The sequence below is a fragment of the Platichthys flesus genome, chromosome 12 (assembly GCF_949316205.1).
Source record: "Platichthys flesus chromosome 12, fPlaFle2.1, whole genome shotgun sequence".
NCBI classification, from domain to species: domain Eukaryota; kingdom Metazoa; phylum Chordata; class Actinopteri; order Pleuronectiformes; family Pleuronectidae; genus Platichthys; species Platichthys flesus.
Window position 1 is genome coordinate 3,829,366 of NC_084956.1, and position 23,231 is coordinate 3,852,596.

The window sequence follows — 23,231 nt, forward strand, 5'->3', positions numbered from 1 at the left end:
TGTGGGGAAATTCCTCACACTTTGACCAGTGGTCGCTTGTATTTAAGATTAACTGAATTGATTTCGGTGGAGGAAGGTCAAAGGTCACAGTGACCTTATGGAGGCTGTAAATCTTCATCTTTCTTTTTTTAAACCTCATCTTGATGTTTGCAAAGATTAAACGTTCCCACTTAAAGTGATGGTACAACTATTTATCACATGAACTTACAATGTAAGTGAACCTGGTTGTACCCGGGTGGATCCTCCTCTGGTGCGGCCGCTCTGTACCTGACGTTATCTTTTTCATCTCAAACGTGTGAGCGGTCGACAGGAGAGGACGCGATGAGATGCCAGCAGCAGTTATGAGTTATGAAAAAATGTTGTGAGACCTGCCCCTGAAAAAACAGAGCGCTCCGACGCCTCTGTGAGAAAATGCAGAGCAGGTGGATCATCGAGTTTCGTTCTTTACCTACATGCACTCGAACATGTGTCTGATATTACAGATCTGAAGCCAAAGTTTTTCCTCAGGTTCTTTTTGGGATGACATTGAAATCTGAGAAAACTTGGAAAAGAGAAAAGCAGCAGAGGTGCATTACTCACTCGACGTGCACACTGTAAATAACCAGGCAATGATAACTTGATTTGACTATTGTATAGATTATATAACATAGGAATACTTTCGTTTAATCCAAATAAGATGTAGATTCTGTCTCTAATCTGATTGGTCGCAGAAATTATGGTTTTACACTGTATGATGTCATTTTCTGAGATGGCAGTGATTTTATAATCCCCTCCTGATGGTTGTGTCTCTGAACGTTTCATGAACTCATCAGTCGACTGGTCCGTGAATCGTTGAGTCGTCTTCTCCTCGTCCTCGGTGAAGCAGGAACAACACAGAAAGCTCTTTGTAGCGTTGACGGCTCCGGCGACATCTTTGCAGTAACGACATGAGATCAATTAATTCATGTGACGCTCTGCAAATGTCATTATTGTTTTATAGCTTCTCAAACATCAGGGTGTGGCCTGTGTCACATCATTGTGGATTTAATTAACCTGTGATGAATGACTTTAATGACTGAATCGTTAAGACACATTGAGATGATTGACGACATCACCTGCTTGTTCAGGTGAAGATTTTATAGACAAATAATGAGTGTCTCAAAAACAAGTTCTCAGAATAATCCTTTAAATCTGTGAGCTGGAAGGACACTTAACATAAGATAAGATGAGTTAAGATGATATATGATAAGATAAGATAAGTTAGGATGAGATAAATTCAAATTAATTTGACAAAAAACAGCAAATTAACAATACATACAGTTAACAATATAATAATATATAGATTATTGCTCTAAATGGGATTTAAATACAGCTTGTTTATGTATGTTTACAATATATACGTAAATCAATGTTTTTATTGAATGTGTCCAATATAAAGACAAGCTTAATATGCATGTGAAGTAAATTAAGAACATTTATTGACAAACATATGGAAAATTCAATTTAAAAATAAAAAAATATATATTTTACAATATATACTGTACATATTACATACATTTGTATAAGTATACATGGAAAATATGTGATTGAAATACAGGTCGTTCTTTGTCTCCTGTCTCCTCACCTGTGTCTCCTCACCTTCCTCCTTTGTCTCCTGTCTCCTCTCCTCTCTGTCCTCACCTGTGTAACCTATGTCTCCTGTCCCCTCTCCTCTCTGTCCTCCCCTGTGTGTCCTCACCTGTGTTACCTATGTCTCCTCTGTCCTCACCTGTCTCAGGGTCAGACAGGTGGGTGTTGGTGGTGGGGGCGGGGCTTTACTCTTGAAGGGAGAGGGGGTGGGACAGGGGGCGGACACGGGGGCGTAACTCCGCGGGGCTTCCAGCCAATGGGCGGGGCCTGCGTGTGCGTGTGAATCAGCTGATCTTCAGGTCAAAGAACGAACTTATCTCACGGTTAGATTCAGTCTCCGGACAAGTTGGGATCCAAGCGGACACTTGTCTGTGTGTCTGCGGGACAGAGGCAGTACAATCCTCGGCAGTGTTCTGAGACTGTACGCCCCCCCCCCCAAACCCCCTCGACCACCGGAGCACCGGCAAGCAGCGGCAGCAGCAGCCCGGTCCTGCAGCCTCCTCAGCCGGCCTGACTCTGTGGATTTACCCGCTGCAGCTTCGGTTCTTCATCTAAAAACTGTCTCTGAGTTTCATTACTGGGACTCTGAAGTTGGACTAAACCATCGCGGGGATTAAACCATTGATTTGTGCAGAGGAGGAAACATGACTGGAGATAGAGAGAAGAAGAGGTGAGACTTTATTCTTTATTCTTTATTGTGCAGCTCGTGAAAGAAGCTCGACATGTTGCTGCAGCTTGTGACCTGCTCTCTGCTGCAAATCCCAGTTTAAACACCAGTTCATTGTAAGATCTTCTCATGACAGAAGCCTTGTGTCAAAACTAATGTGTTTTTAATGCTCGGATCAGCCTCATGCACGAAGGTAAGTGATGATTGAGCCTGTGCATGAGAGGAGCTTTTCTCTGCTGCAGCTTTTTGGACATATTTAACAATAATCAGCTCAAAAAAGCCTAAAAAACTATTTCCACTGAGTGAAAAGTCCAAATAAACAAGTTCCAGTGTTTAAGTTATTGTGAGTTATGACTTTGGAAACTGACACTAAGCTCTTGTACTTCAAAATAAACCCTTTCCTCAGATATAAATCCAATATATGGGAATATGTGTGTGTATTGACAGTGTAGATCAGTTGTTACATAAATCACACAACACTTAACTCACATTTCTTCTACACATGTTTGTCAGAGTTTATTTATAGAGCGGGTTTAAAACAACCACAGAGAGCAAAGTGCTGAACAAGCTTAAAAATATGTAAAAAATATAGCAGAAGAAAAAGTACTAAAACATCATAAATAGTTTAGTAAAGGTTATTAAAGTTTGTGTTTGCTTTAGCCTCATAAAAACAGTTTCTAGTTTATAAAGAAATCCCTCAAATATACTCAAGAGTTACTGTACTTTAAAATAAACCCTTTCCTCACTTACAAAGTCAATAAAGATTATATTTATGTTTATTTACCCTGTAAATCAGTTTTTGCCATAATAATGTTTCTTCCAGTCAGAGTTTATTTACAAAGCAAGTTTCAAACAACCACAGGGACCAAAGTGACGAACAGGCTTTAAAAAGACATCAAATATACAGAGAAACGGAATAAATACAAAAGTAAATAAACAATATGAATATTTCGGATTCAGATTATTGCACGATTACAGAATTCAACTGAAAGTCTGTGAGAAGAAGTGGATTTTAGAGCAATGTTTAAAACTTTAAAACTGAAGGTAAACTGCTCCAGAGATTAGCCACAGCCGATGCTGAGGCCCGGTCACCTCTGATTTTGAGCCCATATTTTCCAGAAGCATCAGAATCTGAATCAGAAATATTTTTATTGCCATGTATATTTGCGCATAGAGGAAATTGCCTTGGTGTGGTTGGTGCACTGTACAAACAACAATATAAAAACAACAATAGAACAACAATATATACAGTCAGAGAGTTATGGGCATGTGCGGTTCTAAGGTGCAGAGATTGGTGATAGTGCCAATAATATATAGTTATAAATTATGTGCGGGGTTCAGGGGGGGGGGGGTCAGCAGAGTCAGTGTGATGCAGGGGGCTTGTTTGTGAGCCCCACTGCCATAGGGAAAAAACTGTTCAGGTGACGCAAGGTTTTAGTCCTGATGGCCCGGAGTCTCTGGAATAGGTGGGTGGGTGACATCTGTTCAAACATCTGGTTTGAAAGTCCACGTGTTGTTTTAGTCAGGCATCAACTTTGAAATATTGTTGTGTTTCCATTTAAGTGACATTTTAAGGACAGAATCTGAGTTCTCGAGCTCTTAACCTGCTTTTTAAGAGAAGTCGGGTGTTGATATGGGATCAGTCCCCACCTCAGTCAGCGTCAGACAACAGGCTGGAGTCTCGTTGTACCTGTAACTCCTCGTTCTGCTCCCAGACAACAGACGTCTGATCACCACTTGGAGTTCTCCCACGTCTGATGCTGCTTAATTGGAGGCTAATTGGCAACATTAATAATAGTCTAATGTGTCTGTGTGTGTCTGTGTGTATGTGTGTGTGTGTTTCCCCTTTCAAATAACATCACAACCACTGGCGCCCTGTCGTCTGATTGTTATTTGTTCGGGCGTAATTTGCAGAAGGGGATTGTTGAACACAGAATGATAAATATTGACTGTTATAGAAACAGTTGATTTTATTTAGTTTGCAGCACAAAGAAAGAAAAACTTTTTCCTTCCTACTTTGACTGCTCTGGCTTCTTGCTTGTGTTAGATTGACGTGTCAATACAGATTATTTATAAGATATATGCAGCGATTCTTCACTGGTAAGAAATAATAATTGAGAAATGATCCACAAAGACAAACATCACGTTTAAATGGTTTGTTTGCTTTAATTTAATTTTTCTGTTCTCGCTGAGTCATGAGTGTTATTTGCTGATTTAGCTGTTTCTGATGACAGCTGGAATATTCCAACTTGACAAGATTTTAATTCTCTTCAACTCTCAACTTTTTGGACGTGATTTATTTATTTTTGAACATTAGTTGTTTAAGTTCACTTGTTTCTTGGACCTATTTTCTTACTGGTAATATATCTGTATCTATATCTATCTATCTGTAACAGTGGGTGATGATGTCATGGCCTTATCTGCGATTCCTCAGTGGTTCAGATTTGTCTCAGTTTGTGCCAGCGACAGATTAATGGTTTGATAAAATTCCTTCTGATTGAAATCTGTTTGTCCTTCAAGGGATGTTTTTCTATTGAAATTTCCTTTTGCTAGGAAAACACTTTGTGCTTAAGCTTGAAATGTGCTATATAGACAAAATATATTTTTATTATTTTCATTATAGAAAGTAAAGTTAAGCTACATGAGCTGGTTTTAGTGTCCAGGTCGTCAAAGATGTATGAACAATCAACAGAACAAATATTAATGTTAAAAATAACTCAATTGTTATATGGTTATAACATGTGTATATGATGTTTTGTTTCAAAGTTGAAGAACAAAGAAACAACAGAAACATTCGGTATAATCGTTTTTGTCAATTTATCAATTTATCGACAAAAGAAGAGGAAGTTAAATCTTCTCCTTTCACCTGTTGAAAACCCTTCATCCATTTCACCTCTTTTATTGACAGACACATTTTTATTTAATTTGGATGAGAGGAAAATAATCGCTCACACCACGAGGAGGAGAGAATTGACTTCAATCAGCAGAGATGGATTTTCTCTGACTGCTTCTTGTCTCGATCCACTCGAACCTTGTGACTCGCTCCTCGACAACAGACTCTATCGGATCAGCGTCTGACTCTGAGCAGACGACTCTGCTCGCCGCCATTAGGGATGAAAGCGAGTCGAGGAAAATTACGTTAGGAGACGAGTCTAGGAGACGAGTCCAGGAGACGTGTCCAGGAGCGTCTCCTTCAGGCCGAGAGCTGTCGGACATTTTAAGAGCCAGAGGCCTGCAGAAGGAAATCCTCCCTGTGATCTGTGTGTTTAAGTGTGTGTCTCCTTGTGGATGTGCTGTGTGTTTGCCTCCGTCAGTGTTTGTATTACATTGTCGCTGCCTGGAAGTCATAACTGTGCTGATAAGTTGTGTGATTCATGAGGTTCAGTGTTTATTTAAAAAAGCGCCACGTTTCAGACGGGTTTCATTAATCTAACTCAAGTTGACGAGGGAGGATGTGCGAGCTGGAAAGTTTAGATGCAAGTGTCCACTTACTGCCGGCGCCAGCACAGAATGAAAGAGATTTACAACTTTGCTTTCGGTTTTAGTTTTGGACGCGATTCCTGTCGTCGTATATTTGTCTCAGCGAAATGTTACGTGACACACGAGATACAAAAACACTTGAGTGCTCTTCAGAGAGCCTCCATACATATGACATGTGCCCTTGCAAATAATATCCTTCGTTATGTCACTTTATTTTCAACATGAGGACAGATTTCAACCATATTATGGATTCTTTAGAGGCCACACTATTTTTCATAGGCTGCTATTAAAACAATATATTCAATGAATCATTACATTAATCATTTGTCAGAAAATGCTGGAAAATCCCCTTGAATTTCCTGCTTTGTCTTAAAATAATAAAATATCAGTTTACTTTTGTTGACTATGAACGACCAGAAAATCCTTACATTCCAGATGTTGGAGCTGGATTTTGAAGTTTATTTAACGTTCAATCAATCATACGAGTTCTAGTTTCTAATTGGAGCAATGGTTCGGTTTGTGCGATCAACAGTAGATCATTTGCAGTAGAGAAAAATTTGTTGTGCATCTCAGAAATGTTACACCAGATCCATATAACGAGATCTATTCATTGTTTGGTCCATAAAATGTGAGAAATAAGTTGAAAAGATTTTTCAGAACTTTCTCGTTAGTGGTCCTTAATAAGTGTTTTAGTTTGTAGAGTTAAAAGCATTGTTTTAACATCAGAGGTGAAATGTGGTGACTGTTGACGTGTCTAATCCCAGTAAACACACCTGTACCTCTTTGTCAGTTGAGATCTGCCACACCCCGTCACCACACCGACACACAGCGACACACAGCCACGCTTTATTTCTGCATCCTGGCCGACCCGCAGCAGAAATAAGTCGAGGTCTCGAGTCGAAGCCCTCTTGCTTCTTTCATCGTGTGATTCCTCTGGAAACAATGTCCAAAGGTCAGAGTCCGGAGCGGCTGCCAGACGCCTTTAGACGACTCGGCTGTGGAGAGATTGACCCGCTCGTCTTCAGGCTCGATCACTTCAACACAGCAGGTGGATGTGTAACAGTTTATTCAGTCACAGTATCCGCTCGTAGAAAAATAACACAAATACATTCACTTTAAATCTATAAATATACAACCTCAGACGTATGATCAAACTACACTCGTATAATAAAGTCTGACATATTGAAACGTCTCTTTGACATCTACTGTATCAGTAAAGTAAAACTGTTTTCACACATGAACTCTGGGAAATGTCCCGAAAAATAGTGTCTGGACATTTTCTGGAGTTTGTGTTTCACATATGAAGAAGCAGCAGAAAAGCTCTGGAACCTCCTCGTCTTTCCAAGTTGACGTCTTCATCTTCTACGTGTACGTCTCCTCTTCTTCATCCTGAGATATTTGTATCGTTCTAGTTCCAAGTCCGTCACATGTTAGAAACCGCATCAACACGTCCACTCGCTCACCGGGAAGTTTCCAGAGATCTTCCTGCTGCATGCTCACGTTTCCAGAAATTTTATTCAGAGGCTGCAGGAAAAGGTCAGGAAAATGTCCAAAACATCTGACTCGGATATTTCTTCTCACACACAGAACCTCTAGAACATTTCAGGAACATGTCTGGATAAAGTGCACGTCTGAAAGATCTATAGTTGAAGCATCAGTTGAGTAATGATTGTAGATTACAGTCTTTGCTCTTTGTGGCTCCATAACGAGGTGTGTGATTGGATGTGTCCTGTGTGGTGCTAAACGGTGACAGATGAGTTTAAAGCCTTGGCTTCTTATTCTATGGTTTGCCGCTCATTGGGAGCCGTCGCTGCACCTTTTGTGTCCGGATGTTTTGTGCAAGCTCGTGGTAAGAGAGGGGAGGAGAGAGGGCTGCCAAAAACAAGAGAGGGAGAGCAGCAGGGAGGACGGGGAGTTGTTAAACAAGACAGAGAGATAATGGAGGGGACGTGGACGGACGAGGCTTGTGAAGACAGACGAGTACAGCGCAGGAGAAGCTGCGTTGCTCGGATCCTGACGGGCCTGTCGGGCTCTGGGACCGGGGCCTGGTTGGCTCAGCGCCTTCGTGCCTCCTTTGTGTGCCAACCCCCGCCGGCCCGGCCTCCCCGGCTCTACCACAACATCACGCCACTTACAGCGGTCGCCCAACCTGCCCTGGGAAGAATGTGAGGAGAGATGGGGAGAGAGAGACGTCCAGAAAATACAGGGCAGCTCAGAGCTGATTTACTGCCTCCTCATGTAGACAGAGGAGAAGAGTTATTAGAGGAGATTAAGAAGTTTTAATCTCAGTTAGTCTCCCTCAGTTCTCAAGTGTTTGTACTTTAAAAGACGAATTCTTGTAAAGTTTGGTCAGTAAAGTTTATTTAGTAAAGCTCCTTTCACAAAGTTGCACAGTGCTTCTCAAGAATCAAATAACACTATAAAAGTAGATCTAGTAAAAATATGCAGCTCCTCAAAAACTCCTCCTCGAAAACTCCAGCCTCAACAAGGAAGTTTTTAAAGTCTAAAGCTCGAAGTTCAAAAGTGTTCAGATGTTCCAGAATGTTCTGGAGGTTCTGTAAGTGAGAACACAAATTTCTGGAGTCAGTTGCTCTGGATGTTTTCTGGAACGTTTAGTTCAACTCTTTAGTAAAATATCTGGAGAATGTCGGAGTGAGTCCACGCCTGTCGTTGAAGTTGTTTGAGGATCAAATGTAAGATCAGATGTTGGTGACCCTGAGTCTCCTCCTCAGTGTTCTCGCACTAATGGGTTTGTTTGGAAGTCGTCATCGGCTCAGAGCGCTGATGCTGGTTTGATAAGAAACATCTGTCACAGACCTAATGATACCTGCACCTGAGCAAAACTCTCTGGTATCAAGTGGAAAAAAAAAAAAAATCTTCTGATTGAGTCACTTCCTTCAAATCAAACGAGATTCCTCTTGTCTGTGTTTAAATCTCTTTATTCAGAGAAACAGACGGAGGCAATAGAGACAAAGAAGAGATGAAAGGGTGCAGAGGGAGAGAGAGGGAGAGAGAGAGAGAGAGAGGGTTATTATGTTAGAGATACAGATGTTTGTCTGTTTTCCAGCTGTGTGACTCTTGTGGTTTAATGTGATTGGTTCACTCCAATAGGTAAAGGAGCCAATTGACGTTTTTAAAACTCAAGCTAATGTTCATTGCATCACAAGAATCTGTTCAATATCACATTTTCTGATAAGAAAAGTTTGAACTGAGCTGTTGAGTAATTGTTAAAGTTTTACACTTTTAAAACACTGGAATCTTTAAAAAAAAAAGCAAAGGACGTTGCCAAAGATAATAAAAGAGAAGTTTCCCACAGTCTCTCTTTGTGTAAAATAATTTGTTTGCCAGGGTAATACAACGTTTGATAAGTAACAATAAATGGATAAAAAACAGATTTGTTTTGATTAGTTTATATAATCACCCTAATAACAGAAATATTCAGATAAGACGACTGTTGTCTGGGGAATTTTACCGTTGACATAAAATCCAGCATGTTAATTTGTGGCCAAAGGAAACTTAACGACACGTGAGAGAAAAAGATTCTTGGAAATGGACGCTGGAGTTTCTCAAAAGTTTCCCCTTCGTTATCAGAGTTAACGTCCTTGAGGTCGTCTCCTCAGTTGCTCTGACAGCAGGAATCAAACTTTATATCCTGCTTTCAAACTACTTGGGTGTAAACCTCGGTCCCCTGTGTTTCCCAGAAGCCCCTGCTCAGTGAGGGGAACCCAGCGGGGGGGTGGTCTGTTATTTTTATCTCTTCAATTCTCAGCCTCTTTTCTTCAATGTTATATCTGTCCGTCTTTTTATTTTTTATTCTTCAATGTCTTTTTGTGCGTATCACATTCTGTCACGTTTACCTCGGACCCCCCGTCTCTCTGTTTTTGCCTCCGCTCGCTCACTTTGTTGTCCCCCCCCCCTCGCGCTCCATGCCTCCCCCGCTCCTCCAGACCTTTACGTTCCCCTCTCTCTCCTCCGGCAGATCTCTGTCTCCTTGCCATTTCCTATTTCCTGTCCGCCAGCTCCCGTTCTTTTACTTCCTCTGCTACCAAAATGGCCACAATCCTCTGTGTGTCACCTGGCCGGGCTCCAGGACTCCCCCCCCCGTCTCACCCCGTCTCACCCTCATCAGGGAGAGCTCCCCCCTCGAGATGGAGGCTGGGGAGAGGGCGTTTGTTTCAGTTTCACAAGTGTTGATCTGGAAGGTCACCCCACGACTCGTGAAAGGGTTAACAGACAACTTTTCACAGCTTCCAGGTCCTTGCTGGAGCAGCTCCTTGTTTCTGGTGTTTTTGGTTTGTTGTCGTCACAGTCGATGTTGTGTGTTTGTTGGATCTGAACCTTGAGTCACGCAGCGTTTCTATGTGGGTTTACTGTCTGTGGGACTGAAGATGGCCACCACCACCTGCCTGCTACTGTTTTAAACCAAGGAGCTATAATGAGAATCCCAATATGACCTCAGGGTGGAGTAAAACTAGTTTAGGTTATAGTATTTGATATTTGATGTGCTTGTAAATAAGTGGGTATTCTGTCTTTTTCTTCATAAATGGAAAAAATACATGAACTTAAAAAAAAACGGTTTAAGTTTTTCTATGCAACATTTTGCATTAAAAAGGGAATAACAGCAAATTGACCTGTACAACAGAGCTGAGTCTGTAAAGACTGGACACAACAGTACAGACACACACTTTGCACAAGCAGAAACAGACAAGTTAATTTTGAATCCGCAGCAGCACGACCGGGACATTAAAAACCTTCTGGATGTTTTAACAGGCCACTAACGTTGGCAGGATTTCTGCAGCTCGGACTGATTTGAGTATTTCTGCTTTACTCATAGCATGTTGTCAACCCCTTAGGAAATGACCCAAGATTCATCAGATCATTCAGAAAGCAACAGGTTTTCACATGTTTTATATTTGGTCACTATTGTTTAAAATGAGAACAATAGAAATAAACATTAAAAGCTCTTTAAAATATATTATAACAAGTACATGTTAAACACACAATCTGTAAACCTGTTAACTTCTAAATGAGAAGCAGAGGAAGTGAACAACAGTCTGCGACTCACATTCCTTTCTCTTTAAGTCTCACTAATCCTTTTTCTACAGATTACACTCGGTCATTCCTCTTTTCAGTTTTCATTTCAGGACATGAAAACTGATGAAAGGCTGTTTTCTCCTCCTCTCTCTGTTATCACATCTCCGACTTCATCCTCAATCACCAGAACAGAATGAAACTGGGCGTCCCTCTGCTTTCACATGCAAACCCTCCTCATGAAGTTTCAAATTAAAAGTCTGCATTCTTCATATGTGAAAAACAAACTCAGGAATTGTAAGAGAGACATTTTTTGACTCTTACACATGTTCCCTGTGTTCTCTACTTACTGTCGGGGGCGGCCTGCACATCTGGAGCTCCGGGACAGCTCCTGGTGGCCTGATGGTCTTTTTGGCATTGAACTGTTGATCAGCAATATTATAATCTGATGTTGAATTTCAAAGTAAAAGCCCTTGGAAAATATCATATTTTCACTGTTTTTGGTTGTGGCAACAGAGAAGAACATTCTTATGGCACTTGACAAAGATGACGTAATTGATACTGAGTTACTGTTTCTACTTGTTCACTAGTCTGGTAACTGTCACATTAATAAATAGTGTTAACCTACAGAATTAGGGGTTTGATGCTTTGTTTTGGAAAGGATTCAAATCTAGGACTCAATTGTTGTCCAAGTCAAACCAGGACTTCTATAAATGTTCTGCATGTGATTTGATTTACGACTCAGGTAAATCCGGGCCGTGCAGCGTGTTTGATATTCTGATGGAGGTTCCCAGCTATCACCACCTGTGGTCTCTCTCTCTCTCTCTCTCTCTCTCTCTCTCTCTCTCTCTCTCTCTCTCTCTCCGTCTCTCCCTCTACATCTCCTCTGTGCCTCTCTTCAATCAGCCAGTCTATCCCGACCATCAACGTGGCGTGGGCGGATGTGTTTGTTTGTGCCAGAATGTGTGTGTGTGTGTGTGTGTGTGTGTGTGTGTGTGTGTGTGTGTGTGTGTTTGTGTGTGTGCCTCTCTTTCATGGACTATCAGAATCATCAGCAATCTCCCACATCATTCTTCCCCTGATTGAGCTGAAGTAGGGGGCCCCTGTCTGGGATAGCTGTTTGTTTGGCTGTGTGTGTGTGTGTGTGTGTGTGTGTCTGTGTGTTTGTGTCTGTGTGTGTGTTTGGCTGTGTTTCCAGAACTCTATGTTCCTCAGGATCACAGATTAGCCAGTGCTGTATTGTTGCTCAGTGTTTGTGTTTCGACCAGGCGCCCGTGTACAGGAAGACCCACTGTAAGCAAGGAAAGGTGTGTGTATTAGTGTGTGTGTGTGTGTGTGTGTATTTAGGGTGTGGGCAGCTCGTTTGGCCTTTTCTGACCCTCGACCCTCTGAATAGAAGAAAATATCATCTTTTATTCAGAGTTAAAAATAAATGAAAAGTAGGAAAACAAATTAAGGAAGCATTCCAACAGTTTTAAATTGACACAGCTTTTTATGTGATGTAAACCTCAGATACAGTTTTAATTCAGGATGAGGTTTGATTTCTGTCATTAATACTTAATAGTGTCCTGGAGTTTTGGACCAATCACAGGAAGTAGAGATGTCATAAAACAATAGAAGAAGAAAAAGAACAGGAAGCAGCTGCAGTCTTCACCTCCAACGATTTAATGTTTTAACCACTAGGAAGTTAATTTGGTGCATTTTAAGTAGTTTGGAGAACTTTAGTACTGTGGAGTACTGCACCTGAAGGTCCTGATCCTGGGAGTAATACCATTGTGATGTTATAATGGCAACCACTTCATTCAGACTACAACCCCCCCAACTGACCACATGCCCACGTCAGACACTGTCCACAAACCAATCAGTGTCAAGTATCGGTAGACTCTTAGTTGAAGACGACAGGACGTACGTACGTCAGGCGGAATTCTTTAGTCCTTAAATTACAACGTGAAAGCAAAACCAAAGCAGATCAAATGAAACAATGGATCAAAGACATGCAGCCATCACTTCAAACAACAAGCGGAGGAATAACAGCAGAAATCAAACTGTCTCGTTGATCACATTGGCGTCTTACTCAGTTTTTTAAGATGGGACATGATCCTTTAATTCCACTTGAGCTTTCCCATTATTCAGCAAAAGGCATGAAAACAGAAAAGTTGTGGAATCGTTATTTTCTTCCCAGTCTTTGTCTGCGTCACAAGTTCCACCTTCCAGTGTTTGTGCTTCCGTCGGCTGAACATGTCCCGACCTCTGTGAGTCACCACAGATACTGATCCTCCTCCAGGTGAAGGTGCGGCCACACGCTTCAGTCAACATCAGGCAAATCTGTCAAATCTGAAGTCGCCTAGAGCGATGGCAACGACTAGAGAGAGAGAGGGAAAACCCAAAGTGATCCATGGAGATCTTATGTGAATTTACAGTACCTGTGATCTGTCCTACACACACACACACACACACACACTTTTAAACACAGCCTGACACAGCTCTGGTTACAGGACCTGTTTCCTATAAGCAACTCTTGGCTTGTTATCACAGCAATCACATGGACAGCAGGAGTTACTGTATATGTGTGTGTGTGTGTGTGTGTGTATGTGTGTTTTTGTGTGTGTGTGTGTGTGTCTCAACATGTTGACTCTGCTTAAAAGTTAAAACTGTCAGCTCATTTATTTACAGAAATGTAAAACAGAGTTGTGTGTTAAAATTGTGTTGTAACCTTTTTTTTGTGTACGAATCATCCCCACTTCTCTTAGTCTGCACGGTTAATGTGTTTTTAACTTTACTTCCCTTTAATACCTCTACCTAATAACGTGTCGGCCTAAAGCTTCATTCATGCTCAACACATGCTTCTTAGTATAAGAGACACAAGCAGAAGTAAACAGTTTTATTTTGAAGGAGCACCTCACAGTGATGGAAGCACTCGAGGCTCATTTTCTCTCATTACCACCTGAGCCCTGATGCGGTCCCTGATAATCCTGAACAACACACACTTGATCTCCTCAGGTTCTGCATGGGGACGGGAACAGATGCAGCTTTGTGCGACGCTGCAGGGAAACTGTGTTAACTGTCTCATTACTGCGAGCAGACACCGCAGCAGACGGCCCAGAGCAGCAGCTCCGTCCTCGCCTTATCGTTTCTGTTTACTTCGTTCAGATTTGAGCGTTTGTATCTCCCCCCCCCCCCCCCCCCGGCTCTGTGTGCAGCCGCCGACTGACGAGTTAATCACAGAGAGAGAAGTGATTGGAAAACGCTTGGAGGGGCTGTAGAGCGACAGAATGAGGAGGTGTCGAGGGCGGCAGGTTGATGTCCGACGCCTTCACTGTGAAACAGGAAAAGAAGAGACGAGTGTTTCTCCTTTAAATGATTTCAATAAAAAATTAGACGATTAAGAGAAAGCAAATATAGAAACTAAATAGTTTTTGCTTGTTTGACGTTTACAAAGATCACAGATAGACGTGTCGTCCTCACTATTCTGCTCCCAACTTCAATAACAACATTTATAATTGATTTATTCACTCTGGCTTTTATTTTGGATTAATGGTTAATGTAACCTCATGCAGACATTTCAAATTAAAAGTCTGCAGGGAAGGAATAAAGAGAGGGATGACATGAAAAGTGAAGCCAAATCTTCTCTGTCGCCCCCTGGAGAATAATGTCAAGAGGAAATATTTGGTAAAACTAACAGTGACTCTAACAGATGTGTGTTTGTGTGTGTGTGTGTGTGTGTCAGAGTTACGTGTCGGTGGTGATCGATCATTTTTAGTTTTTAATGTCGGGGCGAGAAAACGGAAACATTCAGTTTTCACTACAACGTTTAACCATTGAGTTCACACTGCTGTCACCACTGCTCCATATGCTCTGTGTGTGTGTGTGTGTGTGTGTGTGTCTGTGTGTGTGTGAGTCTCTGTGGTTCAGAGTGACTGCGTTACTTCTGACACGGAGGTTTCAGAATGTCAGGTATGTTTTGTCTGTCACACCGTCTCTCTCTCTCTCTCTCTCACAAGAACAACATGTGCATTTTTTTTTATTACATAACATAAGTTCAAATGCTGATCAGCAGATTACTCTTAATTCACTGTTGAAGCTTTTTGAGATGCAGCTGTCAACTGACTCACCTACAGTTATTATCAGTGAGGGTCGTGAGATGAATAAAGAGGCAGAGAGGAGTAAAAACACACATTTAAAATGAGTTTTTCTCTCATTTCTAACAGAATTGTTGGATTATTTTAATTTATGTGGATCAAACGGTGAAATGAGACGATTTGAGATCACGCTTCTTTGGGGAAATGTCACAGTTAACACCTCGACACATGTGTGACCCACGTCCACAAGCTTCTTACATTCCCGTGAGAGAAACTGCTCCTTAACCTATCAGATTTTATTTTGATCATATCAACGAATCAATCTGGAACTAACTACGTCACAGGTTGTGCTGAGCTATGTGGCGTCGGGTCATTTGAGGGAACAGATTTAAAAGAACACTGAGACGTCTGAGGTTCATGAAAGGTTTGCAGGGAGAGATAATAGAGATAATAGAGATGTAAAGAGAGATGTTGAAACATAACGTGTCAATGTTGCAAAACATTGACACGACGAGTGGAAAGATATCACATGACACGACTGGCTCCTCCTCCCAAAACCTGAGAATAAAAGTAATGACACAAAACTGTCACATTCCAAACTGGGAAAATGACCAGATTTTAAGTGAAATCTCAGACATTTCATAATAAAACATAATTTCAGCTACTGACAAATTATTGACGCCTTTCCTCCAAGTGTTTGTCCTGAAAACAGCCAATGAGCCGATGGACTCACGAGTGAAAACCTCTCAGTTCGGTGGATTTTGAGCGTGTGAATGTGACGGAGGGTTCAGCGAGTGCATCACAGGGCTCCGTGCCCTGGAGAAGCGCCGGGACTCCCATTGTCTCGCATCCTGAAACCGTCTGAGGCGACCTGAGGCAACAATGGCCCCAGACAATCAAAGACTGGCACTGTACGCACACACACACACACACACACACACAGACACACACACACACAGACACACACCTAGGAGATGGTTGAGTTGTTCCAGTCGGCTGGCTCGTCAGTTGTTGGTGAGCGTCAGGCGAGGTCAATGAGTTTAAATCAGGGAGACGCACTGATGAGACGTCCTCTGGATAAGATAAGATTCTGTGCTACTGTTGCCCCGACTCTAAATTGTCCAACATCTTCTCTTTATTGTGCGTTTGTGCACGTTTGTTTCTCTGAGGTCGAAACTGAACCATCACTAGTGTGAGACAGAAGATTTTCCCATGTCGTTCTTTTTCTGTTTTGTGTCCACATCAAAACTTCTTGTTAACAAGTTTTTGCCGTCCACCTCCACTAAGGTTACAACATCCTCGTACCTGCACACAATGTTTGCAATGCAAGTACAAACGGAAACAACCGCAGACGTATCAAATGAGACGTCAGGTCCCTGTGGAGGTTTGAGCTCTTCAGTCCTCAGCTCAGTGATTCATCAGGTCTGTGGTTTTCAGGTCTGAGCCACAGACCTGATCTTTTCCCTGCAGCTTCACTTTTCCTGCAGAAACCTTTTTCTCCTGTCGCTCCTGGTTGTGTTTTGCTGCTGGTGCATGATGCAGGTCAGATGCAGACGTGATCCTCTGGTGATAAACCCACACACCGCAGGGAGAGGAGGCCGTGTAGAGTTCATCAGAGCACAGACGTCTGTTGTGGTTGCTGAACTTATCTTGGTCACAGAGCCTGTAGACAGATCCGGCTTTTAACTTTAAATTGATAAGGTTTCTCTGGTGTTAAAAACACAACATTTGAAATCCAGCCGTCAGTTTGTTGTGGAATAAAAACTCTCTGGTGACGGGTGGAGACTTCGCTGCCTCGTCACTCCGTTAACACGTCCTGTGATTTCATGTCCGGACGATAGAAAGATCTATTTTTAGTAACTGTGGAGGTTCTTTGGAAATAAAATGTGATGAGTGCATTTATGTTTCTTTCCTGGGTCTTATCATATATCTGGTGTTTTGTGTGAAAACCAACTTCTTACAGATTAAACAGACTTTCTACACCTCGCTGCTCCACCCTTTTTTAATATTTATTTAGCAACTTTTTTCTGTGTCATTTGAAATAATGAAACTTTGCTGCAAAGTATTTTCTATTTGTTTCAATCTCTACAAACCTGAATGACTCACAGGAGAAATGACATCATGGTGCTGCCGCTCGTCAGCAAGTTATTTATCCCTCGGCCGTGGAGGTTATGTTTCCACCTCTGTCCCTTTGTTTGTCAGCAGGATTATATGAAAACTACAGCGTGGAATTATGGGACATAGATTAATGTCTGAAGTTCGGTGCAGCTTGATTGAATATGAGACTCTATAATTGGGCCTTGGTGGAGATAATTGACATATTTGTGGACCCTCTGACTTCTCCTGCAGGGTTTTTCCAGATGAAGCCAAACTCCATGCGTGATGTCCTTGTATGGTTTGTGTCGACTTTCTGTGAGTTTGAGCTTCGACATCAGAATCTGACTCGTTTAGTTTTGGCTCACGAAGACAGAAACCGATATTCTTGGAGTTTATTCCTGGACCTGATCTGTTGGGCTTCTTGCAGCTCTCCTGTGTTTCCTACAGACTGAACTCAGAACCGTACGTGTGACCTCAGATTGATTGTTGAAGTAAATATCTTTTATCCGCTTTAATCAACCTGCAGGAAATGAAAATAATCACCTGCAGGCTCCTCGTCCACTTTAATGTCTCCTGTTGAAATCAAATTATCGTCTTTTATAACCTGTGTAGTTCACGTGGAGCTTGTGCCCCCCCCCCCCCCCCCCCCCCACCTGCTCTTCACGGCTCAGCTCCAAACACGTAGCCTCCTCTTCCTCCTCCGCTCAGCCCAAAGTTCACATTGAATGTGGCTAAAAAAAAAAAAAATCCACATCAAAAAGAACAAGACAAACAAACACAACGTGCACTCAGTCACTCTGCTGTGAAGTGTCAGAGCAAAGGAAACAGGGGAAAGTGATTGAAGCAGTAAACACATGCAAACAAACATGATCAATTATGTCTCAAAAGATATTATATGTTAACATTGTGGTTGCACTGTGTATTGTGATTTGATAAATGGTTTAAAACTAAAAAGATAAATATTTGCAGTGGATATTTGTGGCCGTTGTGTCACCGTGTTATTGTGTATTGTGTGTATTGTTTTATTGTGCATCGTGCCCATGTTTATGTTTCTGTATCTGCTTGTAAAGATAAAATTCATCACTGATTTTTGATATTATTTTGAATTTAAGGACAAGGAAAACATGATTCTGAACAAAATGAGACGTTGTTCTCTCTCTGGAGGCAAATTGACATCAGGTTTTTATTGTTTGAAGATTAAACGACAACTTTAAACAAGTTATACTTGTGAGTGTTGCATAGACAACATTATCATCGTGTGTTAGTGTTTCTTAGTGATAGTGTGTGTTAGTGTGTGTTTCTGAGTGAAGCAGTGTGTGTGTGTGTGTGTGTGTGTGTTGGAGCTTCATTAACTCGACTCTGATGGAAACGAGCGAAGTGGTGGAACATTTGCTCTTCCTCTTCTTCTCTCACCTTGTTTTTTGTGGGTGTGTGAGGTCAGAGTGAAGTTTTGCCATCAGCTGTAACACAACATCAAACCTGTGTGAAAACCTGCTTCATCTTTAACAAGCAGTTGTGGTTTAGCACAGAGTGATTTGTGCACATGTGTTGATGATGTGTGACCCGCTGAGTTATTTGGGTCTGACGAGAAGTGAATAAAAGAGAAGTAAATAGTCTCAGAGACGCAAACAATTAAAAGGTGAGACAATCTGGAAACGTTAAGAAATGGAAAAACTGAGCATTAAGTTTAGTTTATTGCAGTGTCGGCTCTAAACATGTTGGAAGTGGTTTGACGGTGGTGATGCTGGATGCAGCTTCTCCTTCTGAAACTGTCAAAGTGCTCTGCAGCAAATAAAGATCTGTTTAATCAAATATAAATGAAAGTTCTTTCTTGTTTTATATAAATATAAAACACAAAAGATCTTTATATAAAGAAACAGCGAAACTTGGATAACCTCCCTGGTGAAGGTAATTAAATAAAATGAGTGACTTCCACAGGATTCTTATGACGAAGAAAACATTTCCTTGTATTAACAGTGAAAAGTTCATAATGTTCAACTTGAGTGAACTTTGGTGAAATTCACTGTGACCCCTGGACGCTCAGTGTTTGTATCACATGAGGAGTTGTTGTTGTTGTGCTTGAAGAATGCCAGCAGCAGTTTGTACGACTTGAACAAAGTGTGAGTATATGTGTGCGTGCTTGTGTGTGTGTGTGTACAAAGCTACATGATACAGTTAAATCTCTAAAGTGTAATTATCTAGAATTAACTTAACACAACAGTGTGTCGTTCAGTGTCACAACCTGAAGGTGTAACCCTGTTTGTTGCAGGGGCAGCTCGGAGCGTCGTAAGGAGAAGTCTCGGGACGCGGCTCGATGCCGACGCAGCAAGGAGACGGAGGTTTTCTACGAGCTGGCTCACGAGCTGCCGCTCCCCCACAACGTCAGCTCCCACCTGGACAAGGCCTCCATCATGAGGCTGGCCATCAGCTTCCTGCGCACACGCAAGCTGCTCGCCACAGGTACACACACACACACAAACACACACACATCGTCTGCATGTGTTACACAAAGATAAATGGCGGCAGGTTACCTCTAACACGTTCTCTGACCATCTAGACACGTGTGGGTGTGTGGGTGTGTGTGTGTGTGCGCAGTAAGAAGGTATTTGTTCGACCTCCGCCCCCCCCCCTTCCTGTCGTCTCATTTAAAATTAGCAGCGGAGGAAGCTCCACAAAGAAACAGACCTATTGTTCTGGAATTCCAGCGTCTGCGTCTCCGAGTGGGATCAGAGAAGAGCAAAATGAAACGGCCGCAGCAAAGTTAGTCGACAACGCCAAAGCTCGGGGGGGGAAAACCAGTGCAACCAGTTCACGATGGAGACGATTAAACCTTCAAAACCTGAACAGCTTTAAAATAAAATATCTGTTGCATGATTACATAAGTCTGGCCTGCAGTTATGCTTTTAACCTGATTTTCATTTTGAAATCAGGCTCAAACAATATCTAGCTGCTGAACAAGCCTTTGAGAGAACGACCTGTCGGTGGGACAGAAAGAAACTTTCATTAATTGTGTCTGTAACCCGGTCATTATTCTCCTCTTATGTAACGTCTGATGTCCTGCTCATTGTGTTTCTATTAAGCAATTTACAGTGTTTGATGCCAAAACATAAATGATGATGCAAACAGCCGGTGCTTTGTTAAACTGCGGCGACTGCCACTTCCTGTTTCGTTTGAGGTGTGGAGTCATCAGTCACTCTTAATTAGACCTGTACTTCTACAGAGTGACCGCTCACAGTGTTTCACGGTTGAAGTAGTGAACATAAATCAATCAAACTTGAAAGCAAGTTCAAGCGACAATATTTTAGTTGTAGTTTCATGGAAATTTCTGATAAATATATATATTTTGCCATAATTTCTCTAAATGTGCTGTGAGCTTTAATGTTGCAGCAGCAGATTTTTCACTCTCATGCTAACCTTTGACCTGTGGTTTCTATTTCTGCAGATAGTTTCAGTTTCATGATACCAGATCTTGAGATATCTGCCATTTAAACCTGAGGCGGCCAAACCATTGACAAATTAAAAACCGATTCAGAAACGATTCCCCTGTGTCCAGTTTTTATAATTTGGGGCGAACTGGCCCTTTGAGTCCGGCGCTAGAAAGTGCAGATGTTCCTGAACGTTCAACGAGTTTTATCAAACATGCACAAAGATATAGAAGGATTTGTGCTATGGAGGAGGAGGAGGAGGAGGAGGAGGAGGAGGAGGAGGAGGAGGAGGAGGAAAACAGATGAAAAAGAGAGGAGGCATTAGGAGGAGGAGGTAATGAGGGTAGGAAAGCATCGGGTGAGGAGGGAGATGCAGCGGCAGATAGAACCTTATCAGCTCCGTCTGATTGCTCCGCGATGGAGGGAGCGATTGGGGAGGAAGAGCTCTGCCCATCGTTGGGCTGCTGCTGGCTTTACCCCTGCTAGCCATAACACACAGCTGCCCTGGCGCCACACGTGCATGTGTGCACGCTGCTGCAGGGAACACGTCTGTTATGCAACGCAACCTCTGCTGCAGCCCGAAGATCACTGATGTGCAGATTAGGAGGTCGTCAGGATGTGATTGGACCGTTTCTCAGAGATTAGTTCAACGCAGCTTGTTATTGGCTGTTGTCAACTCAATTAGAGCTTTAAGAGTCCGGAGTTGATATTAAATTAACTCCAGTTTTTCACAACTTATGGTTCAAGGTATTTTAACGCACCAAAAGGGAAAAGCAGTTGTGCAGTAACCTCATAATAACAATTTACAAAAACTGAATCGTTGTCGTCTTGTTATTTCTGTGTCTCTTCACCGGGTTTCACATTATTGTTGTGTTGACGTTAGTGTTTTGTGTTCCACGTCAAACTTTTCAGAACAGTCTGTGTCCAAGAAGTAAAGTTTGTTGTTCGAGTATTGTGTTGTCTCAGCTGGTCCAGAGTACTTTCGTTCTTTTTCATATTTGCTCTCCTTCATGTTTGTTTGTGTTTTTCCTGCATCCGTGTTGAGAGTCGTTCCAGTGACAACGAAAATATTTAGCCTTGAGTAGCATAATGGCTGCTAATTGTTGTCCTAAAGCTGTTTACCTTTTTGTTAGCTTAGCTTTAAAAAGTAAACCACCTTCTGTCGAATCTCTCAAACATACTCTCAACCTGACATCGCTCAATGCTCTAGAATCATCAGAACATTAGCTGTCCCTGGCAAACATATTTGCTCATATTTGAAACCAGGGCGGTTACGAAACCAAAGAACAAGAGAGAGAGAAGAAAGGTGCAACTTGGTCCAAATGAACAGTAATCACAGCTCAGTATTTAGGCCAAAGGGGCCGCTGGCTTTTGGACCGGGCCCCTGGAGCCTCGGCAGCTCCCCGGGGCCCATGAGAACGCTCCGGGCTCCACCGGAGGTCAGCGCTGTCTGGGCCCGGCTCCAAACTCCAGCCCCCGGCCTCATCGGGAGCCTTGAGAACTGGCCTCTCTTATCTCAGGGAAGCACACCAGAGGAATTACAAGCTTCCCCCCCTCCAGCCTCCACCCCCATCGACTACTGGGCTTTGTTCAGCGTGAAGCCACCGCACACACACAACCACACACAACCAAACACACACTTTCCCTCTCGTGCTGCGTTCTTTTAATTGAGACACCCTTGACAAACTGGAGTCTGTGTGTGTAAATGTTTGGATATTTAACCGTGCGTATTTGAACTTAATTGGTTGATTTATGTTTCTTTAAGTTGGTGCTATTACGAATGAGTGTGTGGTCTGGGTGTAATTTGTCTGGGTGGTGGATCGGGAGCGGCAGGAAGAAGCTGCACTGGTTTGTTTTGGCCCCGAGCCGAAGCTCCAGGAGAGAAAACAACACACACACACACAAACACACAAACACACCCACACACACACACCCACACGTATAAAATGATATTTATTCATAATCATTGAATGAGATTTGTGACCCTGCCGTCTCGCCCCCTCCCTCCAGGCAGCAGCAGCAGCAGCAGGGACGGGGACGGGGACGGACAGATGGACAGTCAGTACCTGAAGTCTCTGGAGGGCTTCGTCACCGTGGTCACATCAGACGGGGACATGATATTTCTGTCCGAGAACGTCAACAAGTTCATGGGGCTCTCGCAGGTACACAACCGCGGTCGCACAACCGCAGACGCACAACCGAAGACACACACGGCAGTAAGAATCGGTCACGTGCAGACGGGAGTTATATTTAAACTGCAGCAAACACTGAAGGTCAGGAAGTCACGAGTCTGCAAATGAGAGTTGAGTTTCTGTGGAATCAGCTCGACACACAGGCAGATGCATCACAACGCACTTTTAAAGTCCGTCAGTGACGACACAACAAGACAAAAATACCTTTAAATGATTTGAATTTTATTCTAATTCTAATCTGGTCTTTATAGCAAATGTATACGTTTATTTAATTAATCGATCAAACACAATTCTAATTCAAACACAAGATCTGCTTTCACAAGACATGAATTAACAAAGTGAATAATTAAATTAAATCACAAATTAAAACAGCTGCAGCACAACAAACTATCTATTAGTTCCTCAGTTACAATTCATGTTGTATCATTCAAAGAAGCTGACACAAAAAAATTGATAACTGAGCTAAACTGAATTGTACTTCATGATCATCATGTGATAAACCGGAGCCGACTGTTGTGTCTGTGTGAAATTCCTCTCATACCTGTTGCAGCTGCTCAGTGACAGACTGAACTCACTCAGCATTTTCTATCCCCTGGTAAACCACCTGGTTTGGTTCTGTGGTGACCAGCTCGGCAGTGGGAGGAGTCTCTCA

The 23,231-nt window shown here is 42.4% G+C and overlaps 1 protein-coding gene across 2 annotated transcripts in view; it reads left to right on the forward strand.

Annotated features, from left to right (window-relative positions):
* The first annotated feature begins 1,938 nt into the window (after positions 1–1,938).
* Positions 1,939–23,231, forward strand: part of epas1b (endothelial PAS domain protein 1b) — a 38,432-nt gene continuing 17,139 nt past the window's right edge. Inside the window, exons 1-3 of one of the 2 annotated variants that reach the window (XM_062401118.1) lie at positions 1,939–2,278; positions 19,232–19,422; positions 22,398–22,549. In XM_062401118.1, the coding sequence (XP_062257102.1) occupies positions 2,253–2,278; positions 19,232–19,422; positions 22,398–22,549 (369 nt within the window). In that variant the 5' untranslated portion in view covers positions 1,939–2,252. The remainder of the gene's footprint in view (positions 2,279–19,231; positions 19,423–22,397; positions 22,550–23,231) is intronic. The other variant, XM_062401117.1, reaches the window with a different exon arrangement.